At 46.7% G+C, this 26,295-nt stretch overlaps 1 protein-coding gene across 2 annotated transcripts in view; it reads left to right on the top strand.

Annotated features, from left to right (window-relative positions):
- Positions 1 to 26,295, top strand: part of EDC4 (enhancer of mRNA decapping 4) — a 629,569-nt gene that overhangs the window by 60,997 nt on the left and 542,277 nt on the right. For both annotated transcript variants that reach the window (XM_082271180.1, XM_082271179.1), the window contains exons 5-6: positions 2,141 to 2,327; positions 15,811 to 15,961. In XM_082271180.1, coding sequence (XP_082127306.1) covers positions 2,141 to 2,327; positions 15,811 to 15,961 — 338 coding nt within the window. The remainder of the gene's footprint in view (positions 1 to 2,140; positions 2,328 to 15,810; positions 15,962 to 26,295) is intronic.

Below are 26,295 nucleotides of genomic sequence, written 5' to 3'. Positions count from 1 at the left end.
CAATTCATTCCGCTGGCTTTTATAATTGGCGGTGATTATTATGTATACTTCCATTTATCCTGACAGTATATAATAGGCTACTTTGATCCATCCACATTCACACTTGAAAAAAGAGCACGCTTGGCGCATGCTCTGAAACGCGTCGTGTTCTCCATCTGATTCTGGTGACGTCACGCGGCGATACGCTGCGTTCCAGTCTGACACGCGGAAGTACTGGGTCCCGGAAGACAACGGCCGGCCTTGCTTGTCCTCCTGTTTCATCCACTAGCTCCCATTTGTACTCCAACTAAATTGTGCTGATTGCGACTGCAGCCAGAGGGTGCAGGGTAAGTGGTGTGTTGAACATGGGCAAATGATGGAGACCCAGGGTTTGGGGATATGTCTCCAGAGGTTAGGAGAAGCAGAAAGGTGAGGGTGGTAATATGAGAGTGTGATTTATATGAAGGGACATGCCCCGGTGTCCTGGAGGATATGTGAGCATGTGGATTTAGAAATAGCAGGAGATGGTGAGGACAGAAGTGAGGGTGATGTATATAAGCTGTTGGGTGGAGAAGAGGGGTGAAGGAGAGAGTTTAAGGATAGAGGACAGGGCTGTCAGAAGAAGTGGTAGAGAGTGCATTTTACAAGGAGAGAGAGAGAGCTGAAGGGGTTTAAAAAAGATCACCTGCAGTCTATGTGGTGTATATCTCAGCCTTTCCTGCATTTATTCACTTTGTGCATTCTCTGAAATGCAGATTCAGAAGTGTGTCCCACTTAGAGAAATCGCCCCCCACTTTGAGAAGAGAGCTCCCCGAGAGCAAACGTGCCCCCCTTGCACACGTGCCTTCCCCAAGTGATGTTCTTATTTTATACTCTTAGACCTGGGGTGGGGGCTTATCCAATTAGTAATCAGGAATTGATAAATTAGGGCTGGACATATACTGCAGTTTCACTTCACAAAGATTTAAAGATAACTGGCAGATACCTCTAAAGGTTAAAGGCTATAATGGTTGTAAATTAAAGGTAAGAAAACATAGGAAGGATAGGCTACGGATGGATAAACAAGTAAGCATACCACATTAAACTGTATAGAAAATGCAGGGTACAGGAATATTCAGTTTGGGTTGCTGTCATAGATGGACATACCACATTAAACTGTATAGAAAACGCAGGGTACAGGAATATTCAGTTTGGGTGCAAGTCATAGATGGACATACCTGTGAAGAGACAGAAGAAGGTTTTCAGATGACACATTGAGATGACCTTTGCAGATTCAGAAGTGTGTCCCACTTAGAGAAATCGCCCCCCACTTTGAGAAGAGAGCCCCCGGATAGCAAAGTGCCCCCCTGCACACGCTCAATGCTTGTCTGTTGCTTAAAATATATTTATTTCCAACAAGAACTCATCTTTGTGGTCTTTTTAATACTCTCCAGTATCTTCCTGACTATAGAAGTTAAACAAACAGGTCTTTAGTTACTTGGTAAAGACTTTGATCCCTTTTTATATATAGGTAGGAATCACATTGGCCCTACACCAATCCAGTGGCACTATTCCAGTCATTAAGGAGTCCCTAAAAATTTGAAACAATGGCTTTGAAATGACAGAGCTCAATTCTTTTAGGATCTGTGGGTGGATACCATCTCGTCCAGGTGCTTTATCCACCTTTAGTCTGTCTAACTATTTCTGGACCATATCACTTTTAAACCATTGTGGATAATTTGGGGCTGTGTCATTACCATCCCTGTTAAGGTCATGAGATTCCCCATGCTCCTTTGTATACAGAGAGCTTAAGAAAGTATTTAACAAATATGCCTCATCTTTGTCCCCCAGTCACCCACTCCAGGTTATTTTGTAAAGGCCCTACATGCTCAAACCTGACCTTTTTTTACGATCAGTATTTTTGAATATTTTTTGGGGGTTTGTTCTGCTGTGTTTTGCAATCTGTCGTTCATTTTGAATTTGTGCATCCTTGATTTCCTTTTTACGTATTGTGTTATCTTCTCTGTAACATTTAAACAATGATAATGTTCCTTCATTTTTAGATTTTGGTTGTTTCTAAATCTAGTTCAGTTAGACTTTACATACACTTTTGCTTGAATTGTTACTATAGTACACGTCTGACAGTTATGAATTAAAGGTATGCTTTCATTTATTTTTAAAGGTTCTAATGGATCAGCTATGATTCGCGTCCTAAGTGTCACGACAGCTGACAGAATACTGCTAAAAGGTATCACAGGAAGTGTTACAGACTTGGCATTTGCTCACCTGAACTCGAACCAGCTAGCTTGTCTGGATGAAGCAGGAAATCTTTTCGTGTGGCGACTTAAAATGGAAGGTGGAAAGATACAGTATCCTTTGATTTATTTTTTTTAACTATGGGTACATATTTAGAATGGATCATAAATGTTGAGAAATGTTAAAGTAAAAATATAAGGAATAGTGCCAGTAATCAAGTGGGTACTACAGCCTAATGGTAATGTTAGGAAAAGGAAAGCACTATTCTGTCTGTCTCTGGCCCCAATGCACAAAAACTCCATTATGTATAAAAACATGAATATTTTATTACAGTATTTAAAAGATGACTTTACAAAATTATATAAAACATGATACAACCCTACTTGAAGTGATTCCTATACACAATCCAATGGTAATCAAATTATCAGAAAACAGATGTGAGTTGTAATCAGGAAAATCAAACAGCAACAAATCTTGAAGTTTTACAGTGCACTTCTTGAGGAGGCGGAGGAAATCATCCAGTCTTTCTAAATAAAGACGGAACATTTAATAAAATAAAACTAACTAGCTGTTGGCTAAAAATGCCACGTCCCTAAGTTTTTAGACATCAAACCGATAAAGGGGGGGAAAAAAAAAGATAGTAAAAGGGATTTTTGAGGTACAACCAATATTAAAACACAATTTTCTTTTATTCATGTCAATGTCTTCATGTCAACTACTTCTCCAGTGCAGATGGTAATTTTGTCTTTGTATCATGGAATTTCTGAATTTTCGTGTATCGTGTCATTTTAAAGCCCTATGCTTAATGGCAGATTAACTACCGCAGGATATTTTTGGAGATAAGGTTTGTGTGTAAGTAAAAAAAAAAAAATATATGTATAATAAATATATATATATATAATATATATATTCTTTCATTTATTGAAGGACACAGCTCCTTATCATCTTTACAGTTGGGATATGCTGCCCCCTACAGGAGTAAGACACTAGGCAGGAAAAAGCTTGACTACGCCTATGGGGCAGTCCCAGGGGTTATACTCCCACACTCGGGTATAGGCATTCAGTTTTTTTCTTCCTACTCAGGAGTAAGGACCTAGTTCCTTGCTGGGATTTCTGGTCCTGGAATTTTTTTCCCTTTTTTTAAATTGATTTTTTCCAATCTGTTATTTTGTTCCTGTGAGAATCTACTATTAACTGCCTGACTGGGCCCCAGTCTGGCCAGCGAGCGCACGCATGCAGGCAGGCCTCAGCTCCGCACTAGGTCGTCCACGACCTAGCCCCACTGGGCGGGGGCTGACCTGCGTGTTAAACGTTTTGCGAGGGCACATACGACCTAGCCTCGGCTTGAGTCGCAGCGTCTCTCTTGGCCGACAGCCTCCCTTATTCAGATGGAGCTGTGGTCTGTCAGGAGCTGTGCCCACCTAGTTCCTGGTATGGAAAGTAGCTGTCCCCCCCTCTTCCCCTGGAGGTTTTTGCGATGTAAGTCTGCCCCTCCCTGGGACAGTTGGACCCTTCCTTCCCACGCAGCGCCGTTACCCCCAATCTGCCAACCTCCTCCCCCACTCCCTCCCATGGGGTGGCCATAAAAGGTCTGTCTGGGATGTCGAGTGGGCGATGGGAATGAGGGGGGAGCATGTTGTCGACGCCATCTTTTTTTTTTTTTTTTGTAGCCTTCTGTGCTTTAGATCGGCAACCATGTTTGTGTAGCCTCAGGGGCCATTTTCTTGTGGTTTTTCTCATTGGAAATGGGGGCGGCCATGTTTTTTGAAGCTGTATCATGGTGATTTCAGCGGGGGGAGCCCCTCCTCATCCCCTAGTGCTGACTCCTGTTTTTTCTTCTTCTCTTCCTGATCGCTGCATGGTGTGCAGTTTGCCTGGTGCTATAGGTGCCTGATCGGAGGTGGTGAGTCTTTTTGTGTGATTTCCTCTCCCTCTCTCTTCTATACCAGTGGTAGTGCTCTGTGCTAGACCCTGTGGTGCCGCCAGAACGCTGGAGGTGTCCCTAGCAGTGTTATGCACTGCTTTTTTTTTTTGTGTGTGGATCCTCCTCTTCTCTAAAGGTGTCCCTGAAGCACATTTCATCACCTGATCCCCTCTCAGAGGCTGCGGGTCCCCCCGGGTCCCAACCATTCATCCATGCACTGACGGCGGTCCTGGAGTTCCTTGTGTCGCGGGTGGAAGTGGCTTCGGACAACGGGCTAGCAAAAAGCACCCCCGGCCTTCCCCTTCCTCATCTGTCTTATCAGATCCTGAATGAGATTCGGCCGCCGCGGACGTGGGTCATCCTACTGGGTCTTCAACCAAGCGACTTGAAGCCTCTTGATAGTGAGGATGATTCCTCCAGGTCTGCGACCGTGTACGAAAAGGGGCTGGTGGATGCACTGATTGTATCTGTGCATGAGAAGCTAAAGATAGAGGACGCAGCTGAAGCTGCGATGGAGGCGCAGGTACCTTTTGGCACTCACAAGCCATCCAGAGCGGCAAAGCTTTTTGCTTTCCCGGTCTCTTTTGACAGAATTGTCGCTAAAGAGTGGGGTGACCAAAGCGTCCCCATGGGGTTCCTATGTGCTTTACTAGGCGTTAGACCTATGAGGAATCCCTTCTTAAGATTTGGACCCTCCATTTTTCGGATTAAACCAGGAAACCATGAATTAGATTGAATAGTTCCCGGCCTTTAAGGATCCAACTGACTGGAAGGCGGCGACTGTGGCTATGTACACGCTTGCTGGTTCAGCAATGAGACCGGTATTCACCATTGCCCTAGAGTCGCAAACTCTGACCGAGCTGGTGGGCCAGCTGGTCCAGGGGCTGCCGTTTATTTGTGATGCTTCTTTGGCTGCGGCTCCCCTGATGGCTCGCCTCTCTCTGTTTTGGCAGGGGTCCTTCGGCATGTCTTAAGTTCAAGTGCTGGGCTGTGGATCAGACTTAAAAAAAGGTCTTGACTGATCTTCCTTTCCAAGGAGATCGCCTGTTTGGAGCTACCCTTTATGACATCATTAAAGGTCTCACAGTGGGGAAGAGTACTCTCCTTCTCCAGGCTACTTAAGGGCAAGGAATCTCGTCGCAGACGTGGGCCTTCTTTCTTGGCTCATAAGAAGTTTTTTGGTCCCTCAGGGTCGACAAGGGCTTGAAGCCTTTCAGGGCTTCTTCAGGAGGATCCAAATGAACCTGGTATGGCAAGCCAAGCTCGGGCTTCTCCAGACCAGTGGACAAGGCTCCTTCTGCATAAAGGTGCTCCCGCCCCTCACCCGTATTGGGGTTGGGGGGACATCTTCACTGGTTTCCGGATCTGTGGACTTCCCTGGTGCAAGACAAGTGGGTCCACAAAGTAATTCGGTCCAGCTACAAGATCGGGTTTCGCTCTTGTCCCCCAGCGAGGTTTTTTTTTTTCCCAACTTGTTTCTGTCCCCAGACCACTTAAGGGCCTATTTTGGGGTGGTACAAGACCTGTTCTTTCAAGCGGTGACCCGGTTCTGACTTTGAGACGTTTTCAGGGTTTTTACTCATACCTGTTCACGGTCCCCAGGAAGGAAGGCAAAGTGCATCCAACCCTGGACCTAAACTGCTTTGTGCGGGTACAGAAGTTAAGATTGAATTCATTTGAACAGTGATGGCATCCCTGCGTCAGGGAGATTTCCTCGCCTCTATCCATTTCAAGGATGCCTACCTTCACGTTCCAATATGTGCCAGTCACCAGTGTTTTCTTGCTTTGCTGTGGTAGAGGAGCATTATAAGTTTGTGGCATTACTCTCCTAAACTTCAAAAATTGCAGGCTGCGATTCACCTCCATCTATACAACAGATTGGTGTCCCGCCGGACTTGCATGCGGGTGCTGGGCCTGGTGGGATTTACCATATAACATACAAAAAGATGCAGCGCAAATCCTATAATAAATCGCATATGAAAAATCGCATGTAAACTAAAGAGTCCCAGAAGCTAAAAGAAGCAGTTCCTTAAGTCCAACCAGTGTAGAAAGAGGATATAGGAGACAGCGACTCCACACAGTGATCTCCCTCCACCAGAAAGCACACTTATGCCATCACCTCATGCTATGACCACTGTATTACCAGAGGTCAAAAATCGCAGTTTCAATCCACATTAGCAAGAAGGCTTCAGGTACATATGGATGCACCCCTTGGTAATAAGGACCAGGCAGGACTCATAAACCGGATACACCAGATGAAAACATTCAGGGTATTTCCAAATATAAATGAAAGAAGAAAGAACCTCTAAGTGCAGACTGCCAATAATGAACTTTTTAATAAGTGAAGGTTGCACTTACATGGTACATGATAAAAGCAGGCACATCGATATTGAGTACAGCAGTAAAACTTCAGCGTTGTGGGCTGTGCATGACCGCAGCCAGCCACACACGCTCGGAACAGCAACAGCAGCGGGTGACGTCAGACGGATACGACTCTGCCTCCCGTACAGGTTCCATACATGTTCTCTGCAAAGGGAGATTCTGTCCAAATGGGACAGGACTCCGCAGTCTCTGAATTTTCTGATGCGGCTGAGTCGGGGACAGAGGGAGTCCCTGAGATGGGGGCTTTGTTCTTCGGCGCTTCAGCTTGGAAAACTCCTCCTCCCCTTGTATTAGACAGTGGTCAACACAGATGACAGCCTGTCCAGCTGGAAAGGCGTCCTTGGCAGGAAAATCATATTAAGCAAGTGTCTTCAGTGCGCACTCGTGAGGATCCCACCATCCCTGTCACACAGGACTCACTAAATTAACTCGCCAGAAATTAAGCTGGTAATACCAGCAGCCACATTTGTAGGATTAATTATCCAATGTAGTCATCTTATCCCAGAGGGTAAGTAGGTAACCACCAATAGCCATATAAATGGGATTAAATGTGTTATATAGTCATCATATCCTCAAAGTTAATGCCGGAGTAATGGTGTACCAAAATATAGAGGGGAAGGAGAAATAATATTGAGATAGTGTAATTCTGTAACGTATTTTATTAAAAAATTTATCATCCAAATTACACTCCCATTAGTTGGTGTCTGACCCGACACTAGGTGATCATCAAAAACACTGCCCCGGCTAATCAAGTAGGAGCTGCGAGCGTGTGTTTCTCTGTACTGTGCGGTATATTCCGTCAGCGTCCGGAAACCCCGCCCTACTTGTTTCGTCTATAGACGTCTTCTCGGAGTGGCCCGGCTTAATTTCTGGTGAGTTAAAGAGGAAGTAAACTGGCTGAAAAAAACCTGTAAAGACAAAGGCATAATGAGCTAGTATGCCTCGGAGGGATCAGTAGGGATAGACCGATTATGCACTTTCCCCGATATATCAGTATCGGCCCCGGAACTGGCCGATATTGCCAATATTTTTGTAACGTCATTCCGCCTTCTTAGGCCACCTCCCTCGCCTTGGACAGCCTCGTCTGGAGTCTTGACTAGTCTTGCGGGAGTGTATCACAGCCAAACACCCACCCACCGCAGCCGCGTGCCAGCCAGCAACAGGCACTGTACCAGCGTGCCAGCCACCCGCAGGCCCTGTACCTGCCACCCACAGGCCCTGTACCAGCATTCCAGCCACCCACAGGCCCTGTACCAGCATTCCAGCCACCCACAGGCCCTGTACCAGCCAGCCACCCACAGGCCCTGTACCTGCCAGCCGCCCACAGGCCCTGTACCTGCTAGCCATAGGCCCTGTACCAGCCAGCCTCCACCCACAGACTCTGTATCAGCCAGCCACCCACCACAGGGTGCCAGACAGCCACAGGCCCTGTACCAGACAGCCACAGGCCCTGTACCAGACGGCTGCCCACAGGCCCTGTACCAGCCAGCTGCCCACAGCCCCTGTGCCAGCCAGCCACCTATCACAGGGTGCCAGCCAGCCACCCACCCACCACACTGTGCCAGCCACCCACCACAGGGTGCCAGCCAGCCACCCACCACAGGGTGCCAGCAAGTCAGCCATTAAGCATTAAACAAAATTTAACATGTTCAGTACCAGATTTGTGTCAAAAATTTTCTCTATTTTTCAAAACTTTAAATGTACAAAATATCGGCCAATACCCATACGTTGTGACCAAAATATTGGTATCGACCCTGAAAAACCATATCAGTCTATCCCTAAAATCCAGTATGCTTCTAACTCAAACATTCAACTTGACAATCTGTGCATTCTGTGGATTTTAGGCTAGGTTTTCTCCATTGTATGGTTTCTCAGCTTTCTGCAACTTTCGGTATGACGAGAAACTGATGTGCCTCCTCTGGGTATATGAGAGTGCACACAGGGGAGCTTACACAACCCCCTCTTCCTCCTCCTCCCAACACGATCAACCTGCAGCTCTACCTGTATTGTAGCACTTTGCCTCTTCTGCTGTACCCTGGTGACGGTTTCACGGACGTGAATAAACATATTTATATTTATAACACTGAACAGAGACCAGCCGCCAGCTATGCAATGGAGGAAAGTGTGTGGTGTACAAATTGTTGGCTTGTGTAGTGAATCAATATGGCTGGAAAGAGGTGTTTTTTTAACTAAAACACCTAACTCGCACAATTTCCATTGCATAGCTGGTGGTGGATGGGTCACCGCTCAGTCTATATCTTTATTGCATAGAAGGTTGTTCACTTCATTGACAAAGTACTACAATGGAGGCAGAGCTGCAGAATTTACCCACTTCCTGCAAACCGATGTACCTGTACGTTGGCTTGCAGAAGTGGTTGTACCAGGATGATGCCGGATTAGGCTTCGTTCGGGTCTCCAATCATGTTACCCGAAAGTGACGTCACAACTAGTGATGAACTAAAATCGGACGGGGCGCTTCGCAAACGTGATCCGCAAACTTTCTCAAATGTTCGCGAACCGCAAGTTAGCAGCGGACCCCATTCACTTCAATGGCAGACGAACATTAAAAACCTCCAGGTCATATTTGCAGCCACAAAATACTTACTAGCTGTGCACACATAGTCCCACAACATGGACACTGACATACTAGAAGTATTGCTGTTGGAAAAGTTGCCATAAATTATATTTTTTTTTTTCAGCCAAAAAATTATACATTTTTTTTCTAAATCAGCCAGAACTGACAGTAGCCGGTAAATGTCAAATACATATAGGGTCCATTCACACGTCTGTAAAATCGGTCCGCATCCATTCCACAATTTAGCGGAACGTTTACAGACCCATTGATTTTCAATGTCAGTTTGTAAAATTAGGCATTCACAGGATAAAGAAGTGTCGGCCAGTACAGGCCCCAAAAATTAGCCAACAGGCGTTCACCTGACGGCAAACAACTTTGTATTCTGTGGCTGGAGGTACATTAGGCATTCACAGGATACAGAAGTAAGTGTCGGCCAGTACAGGCCCCAAAAATTAGCCAACAGGCATTCACCTGACAGCAAACAACTTTGTATTCTGTGGCTGGAGGTACATTAGTCATTCACAGGATACAGAAGCGTCAGCCAGTACAGGCCCCTAAAATTAGGCATTCAACGGACATAAAAGGCCTTTTATGCCGCTGTATTTACCTAAGACAGGGACCATGAAATGTTATGGGTGGTGGCCGATATTTGTGGGCTATCATGAGGAATTGGAATCAAACATGGTCTACTGGTCACATGTGTTGAATTCCTCTGAGATCCATGCCTCATTCATTTTTATAAATGTGAGGTAGTCAACACTGTCGTGAGCTAGGCTAGTGCGCTTATTGGTCACGATCCCCCCTGCTGCGCTGAACGACCTTTCGGACAGGACACTGGACGGGGGGCAAGCCAACCGTTCCATTGCAAATTGTGCAAGCTCTGGCCAGAGGTCAAGCCTGCCCACCCAGTAGTCCAGGGGTTCATCACTCCTCAGAGCATCCACATCGGCCGTTAACCCGATGTAGTCGGACACCTATAGGTCTAGGCGTTCCCTGATGCTGGATCCGGAGGACAGCTGTGGATGGGTAGGCTGAAAGAATGATCTCATATCAGAAGTGACCAACACATCTTCAAACCGCCCTCTTCTTGCAGGCACTGTTGGATTGCTACCGGCAACTGTTTCTTTGTGAGTGGAAATTCCTCTGCCAGCGCACGCAAAAGCAGAATGCAACATTTCCCGAAGCAAAGCCTGGAAGTGCTGCATTTTAAAAGCCCTCTGTGATGTTGGTAACATTTCTGCCATTTTTTGTTTGTACCGGGGGTCTAAGTACGTTGCCACCCAGTACAGGTCCTTGCCCTTTATGGTTTTTATACGGGGGTCCCTCTTAAAACACTGGAGCATGAAGGCCCCCATTTGCACTAAACTGGAAGCGGTGTAGTGGCTTGGCTCCTGCTCATCATCCAGGATAATGTCGTCCTCGTTCTTCTCCTCCCCCCCCCCCCCCCCCCCATCCACGGACAACACCAGGGATCCCAGAAAGGTTTAAAGCATGCTCTTCTTGCTCCTCCTCATCCGCCCCGGCACCATCCTCCTCTGACTCCTCTTCAGACTCCTGTTGTTGACTTGCGACTTCCTCATCTTCCTGCTCCTCGACGGCTTGATCAATGACATGCCGCAATGCACGCTTCAGAAAGAAGGCGTAAGGTACAATGTCACTGATGGCGCCCTGGCTGCGACTGACCAGTTTGGTGATCTCATCAAATGACCGCAGAAGTTTGCATGCAACGCGCATGAGCAGCCACTGGCACGGTGAAAAAAACCCAAGCTCCTCAGAACCTGTCCTGCCGCAGAGTTCTTACAGGTAGTCGTTAACTGCACGTTCCTGCTGGAGCAGCCTATCAAGCATATACAAGGCTGAGTTCCATCGCGTCGGGCAGTCACAAATAAGACGTCTGACGGGCAGGTTGTGTCGCCGCTGAATGTCAGCAAGGCGAGCCATGGCAGCGTAAGATCTTATGGGCGGAGATTTTCCTGGCCTGCCACAAGACGTCCTGGACCCCAGGGTATTTGGCAACGAATCGCTGCATGACCAAGTTCAGGACGTGTGCCATGCATGGCACATGTGTAATTTTGCCCTGTTTCAGCGCACTCAGCAGATTGGCACCGTTGTCGCACACCATTTTACCAACTGTCAAATTGAGCAGTGTTAGCCACTGATCTGCCTGTGAACGCAAAGCTGAAAGGAGTGCAGGACCAGTGTGGCCCTTGGCTTCCAGGCACAACAGATGCAGCACAGCATGGCAACATCTCACCTGGCATGTCGAATAGGTTCTGGGGATCTTGGGCGGTGCAGCGGAAAAGAGACGGTAGCAACGGAAAAGGAGGAGTCAGCCGAGGAGGCGATGGAGGAGGAGAAGAGGCAGGCCTGCATGCAATCCGTGGCGGTAAAACCAAATCTACACGGGTGCCAGAGGTTACATGCTTGACGGCCGTCAGAAGGTTCACCCAGTGGGCAGTAAAAGTTGTATGCCTTCCCTGCCCGTATTTGCTAGACCACGTGTCTGTGGTCAGATGTATCTTGGCACCGACACGGTGTGCCAGAGATACATTCACTTGCCGCTGAACATGGCCATATAGCTCTGGCATGCCCTTCTGCAAGAGATATTTCCTTCCTGGGACCTTCCATTGTGGTGTTCCAATGGCCACAAATTTTCTAAAGCCTACGAGTCCACCATTTTATATGGCAATAGTTGGTGGGCTATCCGTTCCGACAAGGCAGCGGTCAACCGTTGGGCAAGAGGGTTATCCGGCTTCATAATTTTTTTACGCTCCAACATTTGGGCCACGGAAGCCTACCTTTTTCAAGTACAACGTGAGGACGGCATGATGGAAGGTGGAGTGGAGAGCAATTGTGAGGAGAGAGGAGGAGGAGAAGAGGCTGGACGGTGAGAGCCTGCAGTGTGGCTTTGTGGGTTCTGATGGTGTTGCTCCCACTGGGATCGGTGATCGGAGTCCAGATGCCTTCTTAAGGCGGTCGTTCCCTAGGTGAGTGTTGGGCTTTCCACGACTTCTATGTTGACTGCAAAGGCTGCAGATGGCAACACTATTGTCAGCAGCGGACAGGTAAAAAAAGCCCACACTGCGGAGCCATGTGCTGGCATCCTGGGAGTGCCAGATGTGACCGTACATGGTTGATGGCTCGCTCCTGATAACATTACTAGTCTGGTTTGTCCCTCCTGTGCAATGTAAGTTCGTCCTGCTTCTCCTCCCTATCTGCTGGTCCATCTCTCCCTCTGAACTCCCCTCCTCTTCCTCTCTTGTGGGCACCCACGTGACATCCATAGACAAGTCATCATCTACGTCACCTTCCCCATCACCAACATTTGAGATCTCGGAGTTGGCAGCAACAGCGGGGACCAACCTCCTTGGGCTGATCTGGGTACTGTCGTCAGACTGAGTGGTGGCTGTTGCTACCTCCTCTTCCTGATCCGATGTCAAGAATGGCTGCGCATCTTAAATGTCTAGTGATGGATTGGATAATAATTCCTTTCACTCAAGTGGAGGGTATATGGTGATGGTGGTGGTGTCTTTGCGGGTGCGCACAGCAGAGAGTGAAGAGGGTGCAGATAGAGAGGATGAGCAGGGTACAGAAGAGGAAGGCTGAGTGAGCCACTCAACCAAGTCTGGTGCGTCCTTTGACGTAATCGAACGCACCTTCTGCAACTTCCCACTTTGGCTCCGGCCTGGTGCTCCTGCACTACTCCTACCACCCCTGCGGAAGAGCCTGCCTCTTCCTCTGCCTGTGATTTTTTAAATGACCCTGTGACAAAAGTCTCTAGAGAAGCACAGTATATGTGGAAGAAGGTGTATACCACCCTGCTTCAATCTGTCGTTTTGGGGGGGGCACTGGTTTATCACACCAGTTATGAAAAATATTTTCTAGTAACTTTTGTCACTGTGTGTAGCAGAGTTAACGCAGCGAAAGAGGCAAAATGTCTGCAGTACCCAAATACACTATAAAATGCTTTCTATTTTAGAAAGTATAAGTGTATTACACCCCTATATACTGCACACCAAACAATAGTACACCTATACCAAATACCAGTCCTTAAAAGGACTTTTGTGGACCTATTACTTAGCGATTTGTGTCACTGACAATCTGCCCCTGCTCCACACGGCAAACCTCTCCCTACACTGACAAAAAGCAGAATATAAAATGGCAGCCAGGTCAGTTCTATTTATAAGGTAAGGAGGTATGTCCATGTGCTGAAATGTCTCAATTGGCTGTCCTGTACCACCTGATGGATCATGGGTCAAAGTTCTTCACAATGTAAAAGAACATGCCGCATCGCCATATGTTCGCATGATCGGCGGACAGCGAATGGGCAAAGTTTGCCGCAAACCGTCCGCCGGGCGAACCGCAAGGCCATCTCTAGTCACAACATAGTTAGGTTGAAAAAAGACACAAGTCCATCAGGCTCAACTAATAAAAAACCAAAAAAAAACAACAGTAAAAAGAACCCAACCATACAATCCCATATACACATTCCTATACCCGCAGTTGATCCAGAGGAAGGCGAAAAAAACCCAGGAAAGCATGATCCAATTTGCTACAGCAGGGGAAAAATAATTTCTTCCCGATCTCCCGAGAGGCAATCGTATATTCCCTGGATCAACTTTACCTATAATTATTAGTACCCATGTATGTACACCCAGGAAAGAATCCAGGCCTTTTTTTGTAAAGCAATCTAGGGTGCTAGCCAGAACCACCTTTCCGTATTTGGAGACCAAATCTATTTTCCTCTAGATGTAAAGAGTGCCCCCTTGTCCTCTGTGTTGACCTTAAAGTGAATAACTCAACACCAAGTTCGCTATATGGACCCCTTATGTATTCATACATGTTGATCATATCCCCCCATAATCTCCTCTTCTCAAGAGAGAATAAATACAGTTCCTGTAATCTTTTCTCATAGCTAAACTCCCCCATGCCTCTTATCAGTTTGGTTGCTCTTCTCTGCACTTTCTCCAGTTCCCTGATATCCTTTTTAAGAACTGGTGCCCAAAACTGAACTGCTTATTCCAGATGAGGTCTTACTAATGATTTGTACAGGGGAAAAATTATATCTCTGTTAATACAAGAAAGGACTTTGCTTGCATTGGAAACTGCAGCTTGGCATTGCATGCTATTAATAGGCTTAGGATCTATCAGAACACCCAGGTCCTTCTCCGCTATAGATTCCCCCAGTTCTACTCCCCCTAGTATGTATGCTGCATGCATATTTTTAGCCCCCAATTGCATAACTTTACATTAATCAACATTAAACCTCATTTGCCACATAGTTGCCCAATGAAACAGGGCATTGAGGTCAGCTTGTAAGTTGGAGACATCCTGTAAAGTTATCCCACTGCAAAGCTTGGTCATCTGCAAAGACTGAAATGTTATTTTTAATCCCAGACCCTATATCCTTTATAAAGACAACGTCCCTTCCAGTTTACTCGGCTGCCAATGGTGCGGATTTAAAAAAAAAAGTCAGAAGTCAAAAATGCAGATTTTGGCATTTTGAATACTTTGGAGTTCAGTGGAGTGGTCTGGGATCTTTTCCACCTCCGATCCCTCCATAAAGAGTACCTGTCACTGCCTATTACTTTCACAAGGGATGCTTGTGACAGCAATAAAAGTGATCAGATTTTTTATTACATTTTTTATAAAAAGTGGTACAAATAAAAAAATGTAATGAAATGGGAATTACATTTTTTTTTTTACAGCGCACCCGTGAGCGTATGAAAGACTGTGTTCAAATCACACATTTGAGGTATTGCAGCGTTCGCCAAAGCAAGAGCCATAATTCTGGAAAAAGATCTCCTCTGTAACTCTAAACTGGAAACCGTTTAACATTTTTAAAGTGTCGACTATGGAGATTAAGTACCATCATTTGTCTCCATTCCACGAGTGTACGCAATTTTAAACCATAACATATTAGGTATCTATTTACTTGGCGTGACATCATCTTTCACAATGTACAAAACATTGGGCTAACTTTACGGTTTAGTTTTTTTTTAAGGTCAGTGAAATATTTTTTACAAAAAATAGTGTTTGAAAGACCACTGCGCAAATACCGCCTGACAAAACATATTGCAAGGACTGCCATTTTATTCCACAGAGTCTTTCCTTAATAAATAAATATATATAATATAATGTTTGGGGGGTTCTAAGTAATTTTCTAGCAAAAAAATATTGATTTTAACTTGTAAACAACGTGTCAGAAATGGGCTTGGTCCTTAAGTAGTTAAAATAAACAAACTTTTTAAACATATTTTTAGCTAGGAAGTTCGTCGCTTTCTTTTATTTCAGTTAAGCATGAAAAAAATGAAGGGGGCTGGCCAAACCATTGACTTTCAAGAAGAAGTTTGTATTTCACTGGCGTTGATTTACTAAAGGCAAATAGGCTGTGCACTTAGCAAGTGCAGTTGCCCTTGTTTTCCTCCAGAGCTTAGTGAATGTTTGGAAACTATGCTGATTTCCAGCATCCAATTATGTGCAAGAAAAAATAGCTGCTTTTTAAAAATTACTACTGTGTCCTCTTTGCACTCTTGGGGCACTCTAGACAAAAACAGAATATAAACATCAAGAATGCATGCATCCAGAATGTGAAGTAGAATTTGTATTTTATTCATTGGGAATGCAGTACAAGTTTGCATAAGAATGTTAAATTACTCTGACTATAGTTTGAGAATATATACAGTGCCAGCATTATTCTTAACTTTATACTTAGAGATGAAATTGTTGTTCACATACAAAGACCAGAACAGACACAGTTAAATACTCACCGAAGAATTATTTGGTGCCCCTACATTCCTGAAGAAAATGAAGAGATTCCAGCAGAAGATGCCAGTCAGACTATTGCCTTATTGCATGAAGATAGGGTAAGACTAACATTTTTTTTTGTTTTTGCAGATGCATAAACTCTTGGTAAACAATTAAAATCAAATTTACTGGCAAATAAAAACAATGTATATGATGATTTCTGTTGCAAGTCCTAACACTAATTTCCAGCTTTAAATAAAGTTTTAATAGTTTTTTGGAAACAAGCTGGTCAAACACAAACTTTTATTTTCACTAGCAGAAGCAGCATGTGGTAGTGTTGTATAAATTCATGTAGTTTCAGCTACGTACAATATACAGCGCAGTGTTCTGGCAGCAGGATGGGTCTTGGTCTTCCCCGCTCAAGATCGGTATTACATGCATAAGAAATTGCAGTCTGTGGACATTAGTTTACCATCTTATAATCTTTTGACGGATACAATGCCATCACAAGTAAGTAAATCGAGATCTACTGCTAAGACTATTTTTTTTTTTTCCCCAAACAGGGAGTTTATTGAAAACTTAGTGCAGTACAAATAAAATAGCATAGTAAAAAAAAAAAACTGAACAATTACAACAATACAGATATTTTACATTGAATAAAGAGTGGCAAAGACAGCAGCCAAAAAAAAACAGGTACAACCGGTTAATGCTAGGCAGTAAAGTTCGGTAGTGGTGCATGAAAATAAATATAGACAAAAACGATGAAATGAGGGCATTATCCAGAACAAGCTTATACATTAGTGTCCGGACAACTCACCCACCTGTCCCAAATTTTATCGAACTTGGTGGGGCACCCTCTGTGTTTATAAAGCAATTCATGAAAGGGAATATTGGTATTCACCTCACGTATCCACATAGCCAAGGTTGGGGGATCACTGCGCATCCAAGACCTAGCTATCCGTTTTCTGGCCACAAACCGCGTCTCCTGCAAGAATATGGACATAAACTTATTCATATCCCCATCCGGAAAAATACCAAGGAGACACTGCTTGGGGTCCAGCTGCAGCAGAGACACCATCTTGTCATGTAGAAAGGCTACCACCTGTTGCCAGTAGCCCCGGAGCTGTGGACAACTCCAGAGCAAGTGGAAAAAGGTGCCTTCAGCCGCCTGGCACGTTGGACAGCCAGGATCCCGATCAGGTTGGTGCCTGGACATCCTAAGAGGTGTGAGGTAGGCCTGGTGTATAATAAACATCTGAGTAAGTCTGTCAGACAATTTCGGGGATACCTTCTGACAGGTCTCTTGCACCTGCCACCACTCCTCATTCTCAATAGGTCCCACATCCCGGGCCCAACGAGTCTTAAGCCCATAGGCTATCTCAGTGGAGGAGGGCTTGTGGAGCTCGGCATAGAAAAGGGAGATCAAGTGGGCAGGCTCCTGGCACTTAATCAGCTCTAAGAGCAACACAGGTTCCGGGTTCGGTGGAGCCACCGGAAACTGGGTGCGGAACGCGTGGGTCAGCTGTAAATATCTATAGTACATATGGGCTGGGAGAGAGAACTGCTCCTGCATGTCGGCGTAAGACCTCAGGGTGCTCCCGGGTAGTATGTTTCAGGAGGAATACACCCCGCCCGCTCCACAACGAGGAGTCAGGAAGCGTGCAGAACTCCTGAAGTGACTTGTTGTGCCACAATGGGGTAAAATCATGGAGGGAGGGGCCCTTCAGTCTGTGCATCACCACCTCCCAAACCTGGCTGTAATGAAAGAGTAGGGATTTGGGGTCTAATCTCTCCTCCGCCCCCCTGGTACCCCGCAGTATTGCAGTCAATTGGTCTTGGGAGTGGCAGGCCCATCTAGGGCACAAAAGGGTTAGAAACCGCTCCCTATCAGTCTTGTCTATGTGAAACAACTGGGAGAGCTGCGAAGCTAGATAGCAGAGATTGAAATTGGGGAGCGCCAGACCGCCCAGGTCCGTCGGATTCTTAAGTTTCCTCCAAGAAAGCTTATGCCTACTCGATCCCCAAACAAAGGCCTTAAGAAGGGACTCCAGTTGTTTTAAGTGTTTCAGGGCTAAATATACTGGGGAATGCCACACAACGTACAGCACTTTAGGGAGAAGGACCATTTTAATCAGGTTTACTCTGCCCATGACCCCTAAAGGTAATTTAGACCACACCTGGATTTTAGACTTTATCAGAGGGAACAGGGGTTGGATATTGTCTAGGACATAGTCCTGTGGGCATGTGGTGACCTGGACCCCCAAGTATTTAAAACGGGGGACACATTTAAGGGCAGGGTTCGCAGGTGTCACAGCGGAAGGGGTGCCATCTATAGGGAGAATTTGGGATTTATCCCAATTGATCTGGAGACCCAAAAATCTCCCAAATCGTTCTATAAGGGAAAGGGCTGTCAACAGAGAGTCGTCCGGGTCTTCCAGGTAAAGCAGGGTATCATCAGCGTACATACTGATCTTTTCCCGTAAGGGAACCCCTGCGGAAGCTGCGGATTTCAGGGTGGTCCCTAATGGCAATATTAAAGGGTTCCGCCGCCAGGGCGTAAAGCAGAGGGGACAGGGGACACCCTTGGCGGGTGCCCCTGGACAGAGGAAACTCAGACGAAGTCCAACCATTAGCCAGGACTCTCGCTACCGGAGCGCTGTATAGCAGCTGCACCCATTGTATGAATTTGGGTCCAAAGCCATACCTCCCGAGGCATGCCCACAAGAAGGACCACTCTACCGAGTCAAAGGCTTTGGCCGTGTCCAGAGTTGCCACCACCCTCCTGCCCGGGTTGTCAGTTTCAGCTTGGAGGTTCATGAACATTCTACGTAGGTTGAAGGAGGTGTTTCTACCTGGCATAAAGCCCGCCTGGTCGGGGTGGATAAGAGTAAGTATTACTTGATTAAGGCGGATAGCCAGAATTTTAGCAAGAATTTTAACATCCACCTGGAAGAGGGAAATAGGACGGTACGACTCCGAGAAATGGGGATCCTTGCCCGGTTTAGGAATCAGCACTATTAGCGCCTCTCTCATAGTGGGGGGCAACTCCTGATCTTCATATAGTTGATTAAAAAGGGCAAATAGTTTAGACAACTGGAGCTCGGAGTATTGGGCGTAAAATTCCACCGGGAGTCTGTCAAGACTCGGGGACTTTGATCTGGGAAATCTGGACATGGCCTCTGCAATCTCGCCCTCGGTGAGCAGCGCCTCCAGCGGTGCGACCTGCTCAGGAGACAACGTCGAGAAATCTACCGCCTGTAGGAATGAGTGCATGTCCGAGTGGTCAGTAGGAGCCCTGGAAGTGTAGAGGTCACTAAAGAATGCACGGAACCTGTCCGCGACCAGCGAGGGGTCAGTCAAGGGGGCACCAGAGTCCGTCATCAGGGAAATCATCACAGGTCGGTCGGTCTTCACAATGAACCAGGTAGGCGTGAAGCTTCCCAGCTCGTTCGCCATGTGCAAACAGTCTTTGCTTCTGAAAGAATAGTTTCGTCCTCGCTCGTTCATAGTCCAGTTGGGTCACTAACTTGGAGGTCAGTTTATACTGGGATTCATCGGTCTGGGTGTGATCCGCCAGATAGGAACTCTCAGCCACGGCGAGGTTAGCCGTTGCCCGGGAGTAGGCCGCAGCAGAGTCCGCTTTAATGGCCTTAACACGAGATTTTAGGGTGGCTTTGGCATGTAATTTAAAGGCCTCCCACACCGCTCCAGTAGAGGCAGTGTGATCTTGTCAGCGAAAAACTGACTCCAGGAGTCATCTAGTGCATTACCCTCCTCCATCAGGGCCAACCACGCCGGGCCGGCGGAGGTCTGCTGTGGGGCAAAGACAACACCACCCAGTATGGACAGTGATCAGACATGGATCTGGGAGAGAAACCCGCCTTAAGTAACCTGGGAAGCAGGGCTCGGGACAGCAGTATCAGGTCAATTCTGGACATGGTATGGTGGGATGCAGAAAAACAGGAATACGACCTCTGGGAGGGATATAGCGCACGCCACGTGTCCTGCAGCCCAAAACTCTCTAGCAGTCTGGCAAATCTAGTACTACAGGTCAGAGCCAACACCTGGGGAGAAGTGCCTAACCTGTCCAAGGTAGGATCGAGCACATTATTAAAGTCCCCAATCCAGATAGCCGGCAGAGCCGGATGTTGAGCCAGAAACTCAAACCCCTCCAATAAAACAGAGCTGGAGAAGGGTGGCGGTATATACAGTCAGGTCCATAAATATTGGGACATCGACACAATTCTAATCTTTTTGGTTCCATACACCACCACAATGGATTTGAAATGAAACAAACAAGATGTGCTTTAACTGCAGACTTTCAGCTTTAATTTGAGGGTATTTATATCCAAATCAGGTGAACGGTGTAGGAATTACAACAGTTTGAATATGTGCCTCCCACTTTTTAAGGGACCAAAAGTAATGGGACAGATTAATCATAAATCAAGCTTTCACTTTTTAATACTTGGTTGCAAATCCTTTGCAGTCAATTACAGCCTAAAGTCTGGAACTCATAGACCTCACCAGACGCTGGGTTTCATCCCTGGTGATGCTCTGCCAGGCCTCTACTGCAACTGTCTTCAGTTCCTGCTTGTTCTTGGGGCATTTTCCCTTCAGTTTTGTCTTCAGCAAGTGAAATGCATGCTCAATCGGATTCAGGTCAGGTGATTGACTTGGCCATTGCATAACATTCCACTTCTTTCCCTTAAACTCTTTGGTTGCTTTTGCAGTATGCTTCGGGTCATTGTCCATCTGCACTGTGAAGCGCCGTCCAATGAGTTCTGAAGCATTTGGCTGAATATGAGCAGATAACATTGCCCAAAGCCCTTCAGAATTCATCCTGCTGCTTTTGTCAGCAGTCACATCATCAATAAATACAAGAGAATCAGTTCCTTTGGCAGCCATACATGCCCACGCCATGACACTACCACCACCATGCATCACTGATGAGGTGGTATGCTTTGCATCATGAGCAGTTCCTTTCCTTCTCCATACTCTTCTCTTCCCATCACTCTGGTACAAGTGGATCTTGGTCTCATCTGTCCATAGGATGTTGTTCCAGAACTGTGAAGGCTTTTTTAGATGTTGTTTGGCAAACTCTAATCTGGCCTTCCTGTTTTTGAGGCTCACCAATGGTTTACATCTTGTGGTGAACCCTCTGTATTTAAGGATGTTCCAAACAGTTTATTTGGCCACACCTAATGTTTTTGCTATCTCTCTGATGGGTTTGTTTTGTTTTTTCACCCTAATGATGGCTTGCTTCACTGATAGTGATAGCTCTTTGGATCTCATATTGAGAATTGACAGCAACAGATTCCAAAGGCAAATATCACACTTGAAATTAACTTTTATCTGCTCCTTGTAAATGGGATAATGAGGGAATAACACACACCTGGACATGGAACAGCTGAGCAGCCAATTGTCCCATTACTTTTGGTCCCTTAAAAAAGGGGAGGCACATATACAAACTGTTGTAATTCCTACACCTTTCACCTGATTTGGATGTAAATACCCTTAAATTAAAGCTGAAAGACTGCAGTTAAAGCGCATCTTGTTTGTTTCATTTCAAATCCATTGTGGTGGTGTATAGAGCCAAAAAGAATATAATTGTGTCGATGTCCCAATATTTATGAACCTGACTGTAGTAGGCCATTATGAGCATAGGTTCACCAAAGATAGAGACACGTAAAAATACATATCTACCTAGGGGGTCGATATGACATCCCAGAAGCTGACAGTAAATTGACTTCGTTACTAGTACGGCCACACCCCTAGAATGGTATGTGTAAGCCGAGTGGTACGCCCACCCCACCCACGGGCGTTTGAGTGACAGCTGCATGCGCCCATCCAGATGAGTCTCAACTAAAACCAAGATGTCCGCACGCAGCTGTTTAAGGGCATTGAAAACAGCCGTCCTTTTAATCTTGTCCCTCGTGCCCCTGACGTTCCACGTCAAAATTTTCAGGGTGGCCGCGCCCATTGAGTCAAGCTTGAGGGGGAATAGTCCTCCAGGATCTGTCGTGTCCCAACCCCCCTGCCCCGCATAAGCCAGGGAAGCAGTGAAATACGAGCAACAGAGGGCATTCCATACCTAACACAGAATGCACCACCGGTACCACAGCATGAACAGAAATAATAAACGTGTACTTGCATATATGACAGTTGCACTAAATTTAAAACTTCAGCCCCCCACTCTGCCCTGCACCATCCCCTACATGTGCGGGCTTGGATCCCCAAAAAACTGACAGAAAAACAAGTCCCTGAGACATTCAGAATGTAGCGTGCGTATAAAAAAAAGGGGAAGAAGAGCCAGGACCAGAACGCATACTAAATACAATTCCCAGCAGGAACTAGTGCAAAAATGAATGGTTGGTCCAGTATAAAATGGGAGCACGCTGAAAAAAAAAAGGGAATGAATTAGGGAACATACACCTGACGCAGCAAGTGCAAGGGGCGAGAAAGTCGCTGGGCAGCACAGTCTGTGAGACAGTTCGACACCACAGGGGGTGCAGATAAAGAAAAAGGAGAAAAAGCAAAAGAAACATAAAAGAAAAAGGGGAGAAAAAATTACAAACGAGGTGTAGCAGTGCTCCGCCGGAACATGCGACTTATCTCGGGCCCTCCAGGGAGGGTTCAGAAGTTATGGGCGTCTGCGATGGACCCTAGAAACAGCCGGGGGCTCGCGAGTGCAGTTCGGATCACAGACACAATCCACTGGAGCAAGTGATGTTGCAAGATAGAACGGTTCCACAGGATACAGAGCAGGATAATCTGCACAGGGGAGTGCAGTAAAAAGGGTAATACAGCCCAAGTGCAGCAGGGAAATAATCCATGGGAATCAGGGGAGAGAGTCAGAGTTTAACTCAACCACGGGCTTCAAGGTGCTCCAACCAGGCTATGGCTGACTCCGGATCCTCAAAGAAATAGACCCTATCCTCTCCTTCCACCGGAGACGGGCCGGAAACATCATAGCATATTTCAAGTTTTTAATGCACAGTCTACGCTTGGCCTCCAGAAAACTCTTGCGACGCCTCTGGACCTCCGTGGAAAAATCCGGGAAGATCGCGACTCTGCCATTTGCCCATTGGGATGTTTCCCTTCACACGTGCCAGCCGCAGGATAGCGTCCCTGTCTCTCTAGTTGAGAAATTTTGCTATAAACGCGCGAGGAGCTGCACCCTGGGGGGGTGGATGGCCCGATAGGCGGTGAGCATGCTCCACCACAAAGGTGGATGAGAGGGATTCTCTGCCATAGGTGTGAATAAGCAGGTTCTCCAAGTAGGTAGTTGAATCCGCTCCGACCCCCCTCAGGCAATCCAATAAAGCGCAAATTGCACCGCCGCAATCTGTTTCCATATCGTACTGTTTCTGCAGGATCTGTTGTACTTGCTGCTGTAGCCTGTCTGTAGAGTTCTGAAGGGGGGGGGGGGGGAGTCCTCAAGCCCACTGATCCGGTGTTCAGTTTCGGTGACTCGTTCTCTCCCTTTCTGCATGTCTTGCCTTATCAGGGAGATGTCCACCTTGACCACCTCTATTTTTTCTGTGAGGGTCGTTTGGCAGAGCGATATGGCATCTAGCACTCTGGCTGTGTCCTGACCCGCCGCCGTCCCCACCTCGAGTCCCCGGGCAGCACCATCTTGGGAGGAAGCTTCCTTCTCCTGCCGGCGGCATTTATCAAGTTTTGCAACCGTTTCAGCTGATTTTTTCGGCGGAGACATGGCGCCGCGGGTGTCTGGAAGGTAAGTGGAGAGAATCAGGGTGTATAGTGGCCGTAGGACCGTAGGATTAAAGTATTAGGAGTTGAGTCCGACGGAGCTCACCTCACACACGTCTCACAGCATGCCGCGCCAGGCCACGCCCCCACTGCCAAGACTATTAGCTAGAGAAACAGAACGCTGCGAACACTCAAACTCCACCCTAGAAGGGGAGACCTGGAAAGGGGCTACACTATTGCATGTAATGCCGATTTTCTTGATCTGGGAATCACATTTGGTGCTCTATCCCATCCTTTTGATGGTGGGTGCTGGGAGACTGGAGGAGTAGTGAGCGGGTCTATCTCCTGGAGCGGTCAATTGCCTAAAAGGCTTTTATGACTATTGTTTGTGTGAGGGTCACAGATCACGGGTTAGCGTGTTTGGAACATATTGTGTGTGAAGCATGTTGATGGTTTGGAGATTGCATACCTGGCATCAGCAAGGGCAAGCTTTCCGTATTGTCTAATGTTAGGTTAATGACACCCCGAAATCAGTTTGCAAAATGCAGTGCGATTTGCAGAATCTTATCGCATGGGTATGAGCACAGTTGAGTCTTGTAAGGGTGTATTCACAAGTATTTTATCACATAATTTTGTGTATGTTTTGCTTTGCACTTTAGATGTATGTATGTATGTATGTATAAATGTCTTTTTTGGTGTCTTTTTTGGTTTTTGCACATTAGAAATATAATGTTTCGCTATCGTTCATTGACAGACGCAGCTTCATATCTTCTTGACCATTGGGTTATGCTGCCCCCTACAGGAGTAGGGCACTAGGCAGGAAAAAGCTTTACCACGCCTATGGGGCAGTCCCTGCAGGCATAACCCCACACACTGTGCTGTAGCCCTCAGTTTTTCTGCAAAGTTTAGGAGTAGGACCTAGTTCTCTGCTGGTCTTAGCTGTCTGTTTTTGGGAACTTTTTTTTTTTTGTGATTAATTTCGTTTAACTAGAGTTCCTGGAGAACTACAAGCAATGGCCGGCTGGATTTCGGACTGGATATTCTAGATTAAGGTCTCCCAGCCTGGCCAGCGAGCGTGAGAAGGTTATAGTCCAGCACTAGGCCTCGCCACGCCAGAGCCCCGATGGATGGGGACGAGCCTGTGTTTGGACCGTCTCACCGGGACGCTGATGACCTGGAATGCCCTGAGTCGCAGTGTACCCCCTGGTTGTCAGCACCCCCACCCCGGGTGGGAGGTGGTCTGTTCGGAGTGGCGCCCGCCTGATACCGTGGTATGGTGAGTAAGTATCCCCCCCAATTCCCTGGCGGTCTCGGGGTGGACGTGGGCCCCCTCCGTGGAATAGTCAGACCCTCGGGTATCCCTCGGTATCCTTGGCCTCTTGGACATACCAGACCCCCTTAGCTGTTTCCCCCTTCTGTAGCAGGTTCATACCTCATGGGGGGCCGTTATATTACAGCAGTTCTGTGGGTGGGGGGGATGGGGGTGTTTGTCCTCGTGAAGTCTTCTTTTGGGGACCCTCCGATGCTTCTGGTATGATTTTGCTGTACACTTTTTTGCTTTGCCTTGATGTAAAAGGTTTTCTCATTACATTACATGGGCAGCCATGTTTTGATCCACATAGGGGAATGTATGGTGCGGCCCCTTTCTTGTCGTCCTCGATCTCTGGACAGCAAGGGGAGACACTAAAGGCTCTAGGCATGACCCAGGTGCTTTTTCATTTCCTGTGCCAGATCATTTCTATCTTGAGTGCAGAACGTTCCTGTAGCTTCCAGACCAGTTTGGTGGTCATGTTTTTGGGGTCCCTGTAGGTTTTACTCACACTGCTGCAGGCTGTGTTAGGCTGGGACTTGTAGTACCGCTGGTGCAGCGGTGCGGATTGCGTTTTTGCAACTTTTTTAAAGTGACACTGCTTTTTTTTTTTTATTTTCATTGCTAATGGAGTCCCTGGACAAAATTTCACCTACAGACCCCCCTCAGTGCGGCTGCGGGACTCTCTGGGTCGCAGCCCCTGTATGCTTTTACTGCCGTTTTGGAAAGCCTGGTGTCAAAAGTGGATTTAGTTTTAAAAAGTGCCGCTACCTGAAAGTGCCCTTTGCCTTCAACTCCCTCTGTGTTATCCTTAGATTCTGAGGCAGATATGGCTGCCGTGGACGCACCCCACCTTGGTGGGTCTGTGTCATTGCATTCTGATGGCGAGGAGAACATGTCCTTGTCAGCTGCCACGCGGGAAAGCTCGCTGGTGGAAGCACTTATAGTATCAGTGCGGGAAACATTAAAAATGGCAGATGCAGGTGTCTTTTGGCACCCGCAAATCCCAGAAGTCGGGCAAGGTGTTTCCCTGTCCGTAACTTTTTGACAATATTGTCAATGAACAGTGGGGGCGCATCAAACAAATGTTAGTGGTGCCCAAGCGCTTTAAACGGCAATACCCCTTCGCGGATGCGGTTTCCACTAGGTGGACCGTACCACCTAAGGTGGATCATCCAGTTTCCAGACTGAACAAGTCTACGGTAGTTCCAGTTGAAGAATCCCCGGCTTTTACTGATCCTGTGAATTGACAGATTGAGTCTCTCTGTCCCACCATTTACATGTGTTACCGGGCTCAATATTAAAACCTGTATTTGTGATCACATTGGTGTCACAGACCATTACAGAATGGGTGAAGTTACTAAAAGGTGACTTGGAAATGGAGCAGCTCTCTCTGGGTCTGATTGAGCTAATGCAAATATAAAAGGTTGA

The sequence above is a fragment of the Pelophylax lessonae genome, assembly GCF_965119305.1.
Source record: "Pelophylax lessonae genome assembly, chromosome: 10".
In the NCBI taxonomy this organism is placed as follows: domain Eukaryota; kingdom Metazoa; phylum Chordata; class Amphibia; order Anura; family Ranidae; genus Pelophylax; species Pelophylax lessonae.
The sequence above is the reverse complement of the archived record's forward strand: the minus strand, read 5'-3'. Positions and strand labels throughout refer to the sequence as shown.